General features: G+C 36.6%; 1 protein-coding gene across 2 annotated transcripts in view; it reads left to right on the top strand.

The window, feature by feature from the left end:
• Window positions 1-2,622: 2,622 nt before the first annotated feature.
• syne2a (spectrin repeat containing, nuclear envelope 2a) overlaps window positions 2,623-13,754 on the top strand; it is a 15,997-nt gene continuing 4,865 nt past the window's right edge. Inside the window, exons 1-14 of one of the 2 annotated variants that reach the window (XM_046836507.1) lie at window positions 2,623-2,744; window positions 7,234-7,369; window positions 9,207-9,268; window positions 10,462-10,557; window positions 10,655-10,732; window positions 10,907-10,999; window positions 11,488-11,681; window positions 11,820-12,019; window positions 12,188-12,288; window positions 12,539-12,628; window positions 12,769-12,882; window positions 13,137-13,274; window positions 13,361-13,525; window positions 13,630-13,742. In XM_046836507.1, the coding sequence (XP_046692463.1) occupies window positions 7,282-7,369; window positions 9,207-9,268; window positions 10,462-10,557; window positions 10,655-10,732; window positions 10,907-10,999; window positions 11,488-11,681; window positions 11,820-12,019; window positions 12,188-12,288; window positions 12,539-12,628; window positions 12,769-12,882; window positions 13,137-13,274; window positions 13,361-13,525; window positions 13,630-13,742 (1,532 nt within the window). In that variant the 5' untranslated portion in view covers window positions 2,623-2,744; window positions 7,234-7,281. The remainder of the gene's footprint in view (window positions 2,745-7,233; window positions 7,370-9,206; window positions 9,269-10,461; window positions 10,558-10,654; window positions 10,733-10,906; window positions 11,000-11,487; window positions 11,682-11,819; window positions 12,020-12,187; window positions 12,289-12,538; window positions 12,629-12,768; window positions 12,883-13,136; window positions 13,275-13,360; window positions 13,526-13,629; window positions 13,743-13,754) is intronic. The other variant, XM_046836509.1, reaches the window with a different exon arrangement.

The following is a 13,754-nucleotide window of genomic DNA, read 5'->3' as shown; positions in this document are numbered from 1 at the left end:
CTACATAAGTTATAAAGTATCCTAACGGCTTCTATGCACTATGAAGTGCACTACGCACAATGTATACTTGGGATTTAGTCTGCAACATGAGTTCTTTGCTGCCCCCTGTTGGTCTGAATGCAGAGAAAAATGCCAGCAAACAGCAGTTCGCTGCGACCTCTAGTGGAATAACTGTTTATATAAATATTTATTCCTGTTTTGATTTCTTCATTTACGGCGTTGTCTGAGCTCGTTTATAATTCTTTAAACAATAGTCTTTTACTTAATACAAGCACTGAAAACATGTACATCAATAAGCATATAGTGCGTTGTTAATTAACATTTAACTCTTACTTAGGTTTAATAGACATAACATTTACACTTTATTCTGACAATTAGAATTAATCAGTGTCGGGCCATGCATTTCACACCAAGCATTCAGTGGTGTCCTGCCTTAATCAATCCACCTCTTAAACCCTTCTAGACGTGTCTGTTGAATGCAAAGTTCATGGGCGGCTTTGATGATCTTGACGCACTAATTGCATATTATTGCATCCATATAATGTAAACAAAAAAGTACCATCATAAAATCTTTTTTTCATTTTGTTAATATGGTCATTGGAAACAGCTAGCTGTTATATCAACGTGATTGTGGTTCACTGGATGTTCCTAGAAAGAATCAGAAGGATTTTCTTGCTTTTAGAACATTAATTGCACAGACACTCTGCATGCAAAGCAAGGATATGTCAAGGAAGAAGAGGGGGTGGCCTTCATCTGATGTTGGAAGGATTTAGAAAAATCTGGAGGACTTGGAGGATCTGGACTGGAGTTAATGATCAATACCAGCATCAATAAAATAATCTACATACCTGAAACTGGATGCTAATTTGCAAAAATATTTTTTTAAGCTAAATTTATATTTATTGTATGTGCTATATTCAAATTAACCATCTCCACTTAATTTAGCATCTGTTTGCCAGCAAAAGCACAAATAATTGTTTTTATGTATATAATTGTAAATATTTAATACTATCATTATGACGCCACGGCTATAGAACCTATCAGTAGTATACAGAAATACACCAGCACAAACATCTCATGCATTGAGAATAAATGTCATAACTAAAGCAAGAAACTTAATGAACACAATTAAACAATTCTCTTTTCACTGCAGCCACAGCTGCACCTCCAGCATACATTATCTCTATGAGAAACATCAATCTTTCATAAAATTACCCTGAAATTATCTTAGGTTTTATATAACTAGAGATTTTCTCGTGGCTTAGGCTAAAACAGGTTAACATATTATTATTACATATTAATTCAGATTTAAATGCTTGAATGCGTTTGGATGTGCCACCTGTCAGTCATTTTGTAGCCACTAATATAGAGTAGATCTGAGGGGGCTTCATGAACATAATCTGGGATCATTCAAAACAAATAATCACAGCCACCTAAACGTTACTTCCATAATCTTAAAAGAAGACCAGTGTTACTTAATGCACCTTTAATAATACACATGGCAGGGCTTGCTGTGATAGGAAACTAATCAGCAGTGGTGTGCTGTGATGTGAGCTACTGTTACCAACTGATTATTTTCCAATTATAGCACAACCCAAAGTGTATTCCTCTCATACCAGCAGGTCTCAAAGAGCACCAGGTTAAATTCATTTCGACCAACCAGTGGCATTTTTATTGTTTAGCTACATTCCATGATATGGAAAGTCTATTTACAGTCATCTCCATAATTTACTCTAATTGAATAAGAAACATTTTATTGCATTGGTCTATCCTGAAGACACTGACAGGTGGAAAACTTTCTAAAGGGTTTCCGAAAGATACAATCATTGCACCATCATTGAGATTCTAGTGGTTTCCAGTACAAATTCCATTTCAATCTATTAGCTGCTGAACATTATAACACACTCTAGTATTAGTGTGTTTTGTATATCATTCAATTATTATAATCTAACCAATAAACCCATTTTTGAAATATTTGCCCTAATGGTCCCCATTGGGGTCAAGTAGATATCAACATGTGATCAACAAAGCAGCCAAAAGTGGTATCAAACGGTATCTTTAATGGTAGAAATGACATGCCACCAATAGATGGCAACAAATGACCAATAGAGGCTCACAGGGACATTACAGTTCCCTCTTATAGTTTACTCTACTGCACTCTTTCATCTTTGGATTTATTTGGAAATTATTATCATTTGCACTACTTAAATTTTACCCTGCGCTAATTGTACAGTCAATGTTTTTTTTTTTAAATCTTTGTTTAATTCTTGACTACTTTATTTTCTTTTACTATTTTTTTTAAGTTATACTATTATAGCAACTGCAAACCTTTGTACATGAAACCCATGTTACTTGACAGTAAAGGTGATTAAACCTATACAATTTCCCTTTTTATAACAATTATATTATTTATTTATTTATAGCAGCTTGTTTTGCGAGATTGTTAGGATCTGGCCTGGACTGTATTAATCCCACTGGGGTAGAAAATTAACAGCCTTTAGGCTGGATTAACAACAGGCGCCTATTTATGAGCGCCAATCTGGCAACCCAGTCTGATCTTTTGTGTGTGTGTGTGTGTGTGTGTGTGTGTGTGTGTGTGTGTGTGTGTGTGTGTGTGTGTGTGTGCGCTATGAAAGTAAACTGAGGTGTACTCTGGGCTTCACTTTCTCCTATCACAGCACAGATCCCCAGGTAATCTCCAAACGATCTGTATGTAAGTCTCTCCAGCAGCGTCGAGCTTTTCCGTAAGTAGATTTTCTGAACCTGGTTCACAATGTGCAGCTCTACTCTGGGAATGTTAGGAGTGAAGTTTTGAATATTTAGACACTGGATGAAGTTATATGCTTTGTGCAGGTACAGTTTTGAGTTGTCTCGAAGTGAAAGGGATTAGTGTGTGTGTGTGTGTGTGTGTGTGTGTGTGCATGCATGCAGAGATAGTGTCATATGTTTTCTTTAATACATGCTTTCTGTTTAATCTGGCATGGAAATTATAACAGTGACAGGACACATGAATGACAGTGGATACTTTATTTTGTCATAACATTGGACCTTCCATTTGAGCAGCTCGTGCGTATGAACATATGATGATCAGAATCAGAATCAGGTTTATTGGCCAAGTGTGTTGACACACAGAAGGAATTTGGTTCCAGCCGTTAATGACTCTCAAAAGTACAGACATAAATAACACAACATATTTAGCTTGGACTATACAAGACAAGACACAACAGACTATACAAGACAATTCAATGTGAGACAATATAGACAGTATGAGTGTTAAATATGGATACAGAGTATATGACATATCAGTAATGTACACAGTAAAGTGTGAGAGTGCACGGTAGTGCAAATAACAGTATTGTGCGTCAGGTAACCGTGGCTAATCACTGTCTTCATTGAGTCTGATTTGTGCATAAGTATATTGTCATGCTTCAACAGGGTTGGGCCTTTTGGTTCCAGTTAGGGGAAATATTAATGCTAAAACATACAAATACATTGTGTGCTTCCAACTTGATAATCAGGTGACCATAAACATTTGGCCATGTATAGTGGTAAGACATTATATATGTTGGTTGCACTTTGTATGCATTAGAAGACAGTTTGTGGGAATGTTCATCTGCACAATCACAGCCCATATTTATGTGTCTAATCTCTGTAAATGATTGAGGAGGGAATACGTGAAATATTCAAAAACATCCTAGATTATTAATTAAAGTTTATGAATACAAATCAACATTATGTTTGCCAAAATAATCACTTACCTGTGTAATACTTGTTTTTAAACAAGGCAAGTAGTCTACATGGACAAGTCTGGGTGTAACGAACTGATGATTTGGAATGATTCATCAAGTAATAAGCAACGATTTAATTGAATCAGTGCAGCAATTATAAAATGATTATAATATTAATAGAGGTTATGTAATTGAGTCACAATAGTTTGGTGTCATTGTGGCCATCTTTGTGCTTGCTGCAGTATGAAAACCCTAAAATCATTTTGTTGTGTATGAGGACGTATTAGGTATCACATAATACAGGTTTGCAGAAATTCAGCCAGAAAAATAAACAATTTTGTCTCATGAATGTACATTATACTATAAAAAAGCTAAAGATGTACATTTCTGTACATTGGTAGAGTATGTAGCTCATCAGACCTGACTAAATTAAGAAGGAAAGAAGAAACGTTGGAGCAATTATATCAAGGCAGGCATTATTAATTGCTATTCATTTTGTCCTAATAGCCCATGAAAGATTTTGACTAGGTGCACTGCAAAGTGTATTACGCAATCTATTGAATCTTTCTCGGACTCTTTTTAATCTGCCTTAACACGTCTGTCTTGAATGCTGAATGACTGACAAGCTTCTTTTGAATCTTGCTTCTTTACTCATGGATTGATCCTGCCACACCTACTACACTGTAACAATAACCTTGTGTTGAAACAGATTTCCCACTCACATATTACATATCATATGTTTAGATGTATTGATTTCCAATATTTGTGGGCTTGCAATTGTTTTTGGAGGACTGTAAGATCTCTGCTAAAATTACTTCGGAAAGGTTTCAGTAGTTTAAAGTGTAACTACAATTGAGGTTTGGATCTTTGCGAAGGAGACAAGTGCTGTATTTAGGACTAGATGTCTGATTAAAAACATGTCTATATAACAATAAAAATTATTATAGAATACTTCTCAGACAAAAGCATTGTTTTATCATTGTTTAATCGAACCTCTAATTATATACGTAAGTGATTACATCCATGATTCTTTGCGAGGATCTGGAATTGGCTATTTTCTTGTTTTCTGGCTTCTGTTTGCATTTTCTGGGTGAGAAAAAAGCTCCAGCTCAAAACTGATCTTCTCCTATCTCTTTCAGCATATGACTTGTTACTGTTTTCATTGCAATAACAATTCAGCATGCAGACAGCCAAGGGCTTTAAAATGACATCCTGATCATTTAGCATGTCCATAATGCTAATGAAATGGTAATTATGCACACGGTTCCTGAAACAATTAACACCCTGGCAAGAACAACTCAGAAAGGATATTATAAATGGTCAGATCTTCAACTAAACATTCAAGTTCTTCAGCTCAAGTTGCATTTATACAGTGTACATGTGAATGCTAAATGCATGTAGAGCAAGTGAAGGTGACTCAGATTCATAAAACACACACACACACACACACACACACACACACACACACACACACACACACGCACACACACAATTATTGACTGCCAGTCAAAATGCATGCTGTAGACCAACCCTATTTTCAGACTCCCCAGATTCCTTCCCGGTCTCACTGTTCCTCTGTGTCTCAGCCTGACCTTTATGTGTGTGTATGTGAGAGAATGCATTGACTACAGGTTCTGAGTTGTCATGAGGGCCGCATGTGTCCTTGAGCAGGTTTGACCTCATGCAGCTGGCAATGGAAGCCTGGTAGAAGCTGAAACGTCATATACTAGATCTTTCCATGGTGACTTGGCAATACTTAGCTTGTTTAAATCCCAGACCACTGCTGGTGTGTGTGTGTATGTGTGTATGAGTGTGTGTCTGTGTTAAAATTAGTGACCAGTGATCCTATGCTAGGGCATTACTTTTGAATGGACAGTGTAAAACATTGTTTTCTGTTTTTCTAACAGTCACTAAACGTGACTTTCTTTGACTTTTTCAGTTTGTTACTTCATGAGACCTCACCATTGTGAAAGTCATATGCAGTGTGTGATCGCATTGAGCAAAAATACCCCCTGTGTGTGAATATTAAAGTGGGGTCATTCAGATCATATTTCACTAAGAGCATTAATCTGTTACTGTGTCACTGAGGATTTTTAATAATTACTGTGTTCGGTTTTTACAGGTAATTTATTTAATAGTTAAAGTTTATCCAGTCCTGCAATATACTGACGTCATATTCAGAGTGTATTCTTGCTTTATTCCCAGTTTTCTTGGGATAGGCTGCTTACCAAACATGACTGAGCAGAATAAGAGTTGAATGTTTCCTTTTAAGCCTTATACAGGAATTTGTGCTAATCACTATCAGTACCTGCAGTATCCCTTTCAAGTTCACAAGTTATGCTGAGCCTGTCCTGGGAACACTGAGCGTGACTCAGGAATACACCCTGGAAGGGACGCAAGTCCACCGCATGGCTTCATGTACACACAAAAACACACATTCATGTACTCGTTCAAATCCAGAGGGAGTTTATCTTAGCCAATAAATCTACTGCTATAGTTCTAAGAGGTGAAATGAAACTGGAGAAGCACCACATAGAAGGTAACCTGAGCTCAGGATCAAACGGGGGACTCTTGAGCTGTGAAGCATGCACGCTACCCACTGTTGCTCCACTATAATGCTACTTGTTCAAGCCTATAACCATTTATGGCAACATTGTTTACTTTTATATTCTTTTATATAAGTACTCTAAGGGCTTCCACTAAGAAAATCTAACATTATTTACTGCAGGAATTACAAAATATTCTACTTTTTTGTGAGGTAATTATAAGAATCTGCATAATTATGTTATCACACACACACACACACACACACACACACACACACACACACACACACATTATATGTATATAATACATGTTTGTTTATTTATTGTGCAGAAGAAACGTGCATTTTTGTGTGAACAGATAAGAGGTATACGGTCCGAACTAATGATATTTAGAAGACGTAGAAGAAGGTAGAAGTAATACATTTACACTGTCTGAGGCTTTGCTTTTCGGTATGCCATAAAAGTGCCAGTACATATTTTAATATGATTTCAAAACTAATGAATAAAGTGTTTAACCTAATTGTAGTAAATAGCTCTAGCCCCTGAGAAATAGATTTCAATTAAATCATTACCTCCAAAAACTGATCTCTGCTGTTTCACATTTGTGCTTCACTTTCTAAATTCAAATTTAATACCTTTGCATATTGTTAAGTGTTCACTGAGCTCAGATGCCACTAATATATTTAATTTATTTATGTCTGGGAAATTACACTTAAAATTTAAAGGTCTTTCTGACCTGAGAGAGAAAGGGTAATTATTGAAAAAGTGAAAGAAGGCAGGATAAAACATACCCAAAGGCACTCATGCATGTACTTTCAAGAGTTATTTTCCTGCTGTAGGTAGCTTCCTTTTATTCAGGAGCTTTATTATTTATTGGCCATGTCTGTTGTTGCTGTCATGTATGTTTTTCATATTGAATATTGAAAGCCTCAGCTTTGATCAAAATCTTTTATATCCAGGATCAAGATGATTTTTCAGATGGTCTAAAAGCCTGACTGCTTTAAGTCATGGAATCGCAGGGAGGCACGGATGATCCCACTGCGGACGAGAGGGGCGTCCCGCTGGATATCGATGATGTCCACATGCTTCTGCAAGGTCAGAATCATTCTAAAAATGTAGAATATAATATGACGTTTTGAAACACTGGGAGGGAGTGGACTTATAAGGTGAAAAACATATTTGTACAAATGTAGTGTTTTGTTAACCCAAACAATTCAGCCAGGAGAATAACTTTCAGGGGAGGGAGTACTTAATCAAAACAGCGGCAATGCTTTTTCTGCACGCCTCGCTGAGTGTCAATATTGCTGACTCACCTGAAAGCAAAACAATAGTAAGGGTGTGGCTGGCGTTTGTGTGGCTTGTGTGTATTTGTTGTCAATTGAGTTCGGCAGAGATCCTTAGCAACAATCTTGCCAGTTTATTCATGCATTTGTATATGCAATAAAAAAAATAAAAACTATATTGTAAAATGCTAGTATCAGGCTTGGCACCTGAGTGATGAGAATATTTTTTAACCTGGAGCTGTTTACAGTAACTAAAGCTAACTAGAGGGCTTAAGGCCTTAAAAACTGTGACATCCCACAACTTGAATATGAACAAGTCTGTGACTCTTGCTCTAAATCAACTAAAAGTCTTTGACCTTCATTTGATCTTGGGTCAATGGAAAATATTGCATTTTGCAAGTCTTAATAATTATGCTTGTATATTAAAGTGGCATCCACAAATCAGGAATCAGTGATGCAATCAGATTGATAAAGTCTCCGTTAAATTTAGTCTTCATTTGTTTTTAGTTTATTTTGGTTGGTTAGACCATATGCCAATGCTGGCTGGGGACAGGACACACAGTACTTGTAAGATAGCTGTTTGCTTTGACTACAGGCAGGGTATTAAATAAGAGTCACTGCTATTTCAGGTCTGAAAACTTTTCTAGTTTTGTTTGCTTCAAAGGGCAATGTTTTTTCTACACAAGGGAAAAAATACAAATAGGTACAAAGCTAAGTGCTGTGCTAAAACCATTGCTATATAATTTCAAATCTTAACTGTGTGCAGGTCAAGACATTAGAAAATCTTTGTATTTCTTGTCTGTCAACTTTTGCATACAGTATGCAGGCTAAAAATACACGTTCACACTGCTGTGTGTAATTCATGCTTTTTACTGGCCCACCCTTGATAATAACCTGTAATACAGGTGCCCAGTGTTAATAGTACAGCAACATCTGTTCTTACTGTGTCTTTTGTTAAATGGGTGTTGCTGCTCACCTTTTTTCCATTTGAGCACACCGTGGCCCATTTAATTATAAGGTTAAGAACCAAAAAAATATGTAATAGTCAAATGTAGCCAAACGATGCAAACCATGTGCATGGTGATGGATGTTTGGTTATGCCACTTACATATTAGAGGTTTGTTAATGACATGCTATATAGGCAATAGGGTTATTATTTGTAATACTGATCATCCTCAACCAAGCAGTTTAGAATGTGCAAGCCGAAACTCAAGGTAAAATCCCCAGATAACAGACTTAAACGGTGATTGAGTTTGTTAGGGCATTAGGGGATTGTATAGAAAGGTTATTTTCTACATAATACTTTTATTGTTTTATAGGAACAGCATATTTTATGTTGCAAGGTTGTGATGCTGCTACTGTATATGTTTGGTTTTGTGCTATACTTGCAACCACTTCTAATCTGAGTTTAAAATTAGTTGCTGCATGAAAAGAGCCACTGAGTTCTTTGAACCACAAATTCACATTTGGCAAGATGTTTACATATTTCCACATGATTGTAATCCATTTTTGTGGCAGGATGAAGTTGTTGTAGAGTAAGCATACAGAAACGCTTTAGTGTATTCTGCATTTACAGCTCTGGTACGTTCTGTCGATTTTAAGTTTTGTTCTCACTGTATTTGCCTTTGCATTGCTCTTTTCTTCTGCAGTGGAACAGGAGCAGGTTCAGAAGAGGACATTCACTAACTGGATCAATGCTCAGCTTTTGAAGGTAAACTAAAGAGCTGTAAATGTCGGTAGAGATGTACTTATATAAAAGACTAGTGGCAGTAACCATAGTACTGTAGATGTCTTGCAAAGCACCAAAAGTCACTGTATTTTAAAAACATTATTCGTTCATACAAACAGTATAACGGTATACAACTCAGTGTCCGCAGAAAAGGCAACCTTTTCCATTTCCAGAAGCTACAGAAATGGGTGACATGTCTACAACATGACTGTCAGCACTTACTCAATTTATTTTATACAATCTCGTGAATCCTAGACTACAAAATAGGGGTTAAAAACTTCAGGCTTCAATGCAGTGTAAAACTTTTTTTTATTTGGCAGCAATCCAAGAGGTGAAAAACTGGAGTCTGCTACAGTACTGAGTAATTTGATCTTGCAGTGATATGCAAACAACTTTTTCAGACTCTAGCAAATCACTGTGTGAGCTTATTTGCACATCAGTTTAACAGTGTAAAAGATTTTTTACACACCCATTTCTGTCCTCTTTGATAATAATTCACAATAAATACATTTTATTCATTAATAGATTATTTATAATCTAATCTAAAATTTTATATTTTATGATTGTTGCCATATTGTCTGATTCTTACACAGCTTCTGCAATGATAAGGGTGTTTTATGCTTTAAATGTAAATGATGTAAATCTAAACACATCCAAGTCTATCACAAATGTATGTTTTTTTCACTTGCATGAATGATGAAATACTGGCCATTGTTCCTCAAAGGTTCTTATTATTAATGAAATTGTATTTAATCTTTATTTTATGTATTTTACTCATCATCAAACAGTTCTGTTTTGGAAAACATGTTAACCAATTTAAAACAAATTAGATAGTTTGTTAATCTTTAGTGACTGTTTTTTTTATGCTCAGGGTGACAGTGACACTGGTTCACAAAGTAGTGATTAGTTGAAATAAAGCCTGTTGTAAACTCAGCCCATCACCTAGATCATCCTGGATCACCTGGATTGCTGCTTCTGTTTATTAGTTTTTATTAAGCATTAAAGCATTTTTACACAGTGACAGATGTTATAATTATTTTATCACACAACTCAACTAGTTTTTAAAATAACCTTAGCACCTTTTAGCAGATATTCCACTTTGATTAATTTTTACTATACACAATCCTGTCCCCTTATGCACTACATCTCAATGAGGCAACGGTTGTATTTTGCAGGGGAGCTCTCCCTCTTTGGTGCAGGACTTATTTTCCGATCTCCGTGATGGAACTCGACTACTGGACCTTCTGGAGGTCATGAGTGGCCAGCGCTTGGTGGGTGTCATACCGCATTTCAATGTTTAATAACTAATTTTAGTCAGTGTAAGTGCATAATATTTAATAGCTGTTTGTTTTGATGGTTTTTCCATAGAAACGAGAAAAAGGCCATGGAGTTTTTCAGCAGAGGGGAAATGTAGAAACAGCTTTAAACTTCTTAAAAAATAAATCAGTAAGGGTTTTATATAATAAACCATATTAAATCATTGTATATTCTTACTCCAAATCTGAGCGGGTATGAATTTTGATGTATTTAAAAATAATTTAATTACAACAACAATAATTACAGTATTAATATACTACTGCTAATAATAATATCTACCTGTTTTATGTTTTTTTTTTTTAGATTAAGCTGGTGAATATAAACATCCCTGATATCATTGAAGGGAAACCTTCCATTATTTTAGGCCTCATATGGACTATTATTTTACGCTGTCATGTGAGTATCACATCAGTTCCTGAAAGTTCCCACAAATATTGAATACATTTTAAACGGTTTCTTTGTGGATCACTAGCTGTATATCAGCTTTCATCAGTCTCATGTTTACTTAGGTTGTTTTCATAGTCCATTCATATGGATTCTGTCATATATCGCAAAAGAATAGTAGTGCAGGGTAAATTTGAAACTCCTGCTGAGATGGTTGCTTTGATTCTAAACAAAGATGCACTGTGAATCATCCCTTTTCAGAGCATAATTTAGTTCAGGACACATGGGATGAAGCTACGATTATTCAAGTCTACTATAAGAAAATATGCCTGTTTAGCATCAATCACAAAAAGGGCATTGAAATGAGGACAAAATATGGGATTATAATAGCATAATGATGATTGTATTATTCACCTTCCAAGACATTTGTGTAACAATCATCAGGCTTTTTCAAAAACATGTACAAATATTGAATGTTTACTTGTGTTGAATTTCTGCAGATAACAGAGTTGGCGGGCACTCTGTCCTTTGGGTCCCGTTCCTCATCTCTGGATTCGTTGTCCAGTTTGGATTCGGCTCCTGGAACCCCTGTTCGAGGCAGCCCTGTACCACGGGGAGCGTCACCCCTCCACACACGCTTTCGCCTGTCTGCTAAAAAGGCTCTGCTTCTGTGGGTGCAAGACCAGTGCAAGAAGTGCGTTTTTTTTTTCTTGAATTATAAAAAAAAAAAACTTTTGTTGTAACCTACATTATATTCTATACATTGCATTTTCTCCAATAATGTCTGTTATTTCATTGATCTATACTGTTGCTTCTATTTTTCTTTTGCCAGAGTGGGCTCCTCAGTCAGTGTAAAAGATTTTAAGTCGAGCTGGAGGAGTGGTGTTGCATTCCATGCTATTCTCTGCTCCTTAAGGCCAGATCTGGTGGATATCTCCCTAACTGAGACGAGGAACAACTTCGAAAACTTGGAGGAGGCATTCCGGATAGCTCAGCAGGAGCTAGGAATACCAAGACTGCTTGAACCTGAGGGTGAATGGAATCTCTTTAAGATTGATCTTCTTGCAGAGACTCTATTTGACATTTGACATTGCAGACACAACATTTAGCAGAATGATATATTTATAAATGGGGATAAACAATCTTATTATTATTTTATTTTTAAAACTTAATGCAATCTTTCCATATGTCGAATCTCAGATATTGATGTCAATCACCCAGATGAGAAGTCCATAATGACATACGTAGCCCAGTTCTTGCAGTATTCAAATGATATGCCCTCAGTTGATGATGATCTTGAGGTGAGGATTCTAAACTTGTGACAAGCAGATTTGCAATATTAGTACACAGAATATTCTTTATTAGAACTATTGAGCACGTTGTTGTTTTTCTTTTTAATGTAAACCTTTTAGATGATGCTTGACTTTTGCTGGGTTTTGCTGTTATTATTCTTATCCTTCCTATTGCTTCTATATTTCTTCTTCTGTGTGAACTTCTGTCATATGTTTCTGGTTCTTCTGGGTCACTCTTCCTGTTGTCTGTTGGGCGTAGCTGCAAACTCTTGTTTTTCCTACATGCTTTTCTCCTGTCAACCTCCCCACCTACTACACACCTGCGGTTCTGGCTTCCTCTTTGCATCAGGTACAGATGCAAAGCTTTACTTATGTTACTTTTACAACAGTGAATGTGGAAACTTTAACACAATCTGAAAAATTCTGCAAAAATGTGGACCTTAATCATTCAGTGTAACCATCTTCGATTCTGCTGATATATGAACATAGGCATCACCCAGTCAGAAGGTGAGAGAGATGACCTGTTGGCTTCAGAGAGCCTATCAGGAACTGTTGGATGTGTGGTCCTTCACAGAGAGAGAGGGTTATAGCAGTCGGTACCAGGTAAAACCTGGCCTCAAGTCTCTTTCACACATTTTTTGGAAATGCCTTTACTGCATTTATAAATCTCCCAACACACACATTTTTTTATGTTTGACATAAATGCATATATACATAGTGCCAGTGTCTTTGCTGACAAGAATTGCCACAAATCATTATTTGTTAGCCTTTACACCAGTAGAGGGCCTAAAAATCATCCCCTAGCAGGTTGACTTTATGATCAAGAGTGAGATCTGTACTGTTTGGATCTTTCACAGGCATTCCAGACCTTTGTGGGGTCGTTTAATGAGCAAAAGCGTTCGGTCATTCCAATGCTGAGTGCAATTAAACGTAGCACCAAACTCAGTGAGGAGCAGATTGCCCTAAGAGAGGCTTGGGACAATATGGAGGACAGGGTAAGTTGCAATATTGGTGCGTGTCTACAAAGGAACAGAGAGAGTGTGTAGTCTGTCAGCATGTAATGACATCCTGTCTCATACAGTTGCAGAAATATAGAACTGAGATGGATGCAGCTTTGCCTGCTCCTTTACACAATTTGGCTCTGTGGCTACAGAGAATGGAGGCAGTGTTGGTCGATGAGCAGGGTAACTCTGATGACCACGCAAGTGCTGCCCGAAATGCCAGAGACAAGCAAGAGCAGCTCAAGGTTGATGATGCCGACAATCCTGCTAATTCTTTTTAAACCAACTTTTAAGATTCATTAAATAGTCAGGTAATTATGGTAAATAATGACAAAATCAATTTCTCCAGGCACTGATGGTGGACATGAGTGGCCACTTGGATACACTTCATCTTTTACAAAACATAGATGATGATGGTTCCTCTCAGATTCCTGCTGAAAAACTTGATGAACTAAAAAGACGGTAGGCATGTAA

This window comes from Silurus meridionalis, chromosome 23 (genome assembly GCF_014805685.1).
Source record: "Silurus meridionalis isolate SWU-2019-XX chromosome 23, ASM1480568v1, whole genome shotgun sequence".
Taxonomy (NCBI): domain Eukaryota; kingdom Metazoa; phylum Chordata; class Actinopteri; order Siluriformes; family Siluridae; genus Silurus; species Silurus meridionalis.
This window is presented reverse-complemented; position numbering and strand designations above follow the sequence as displayed.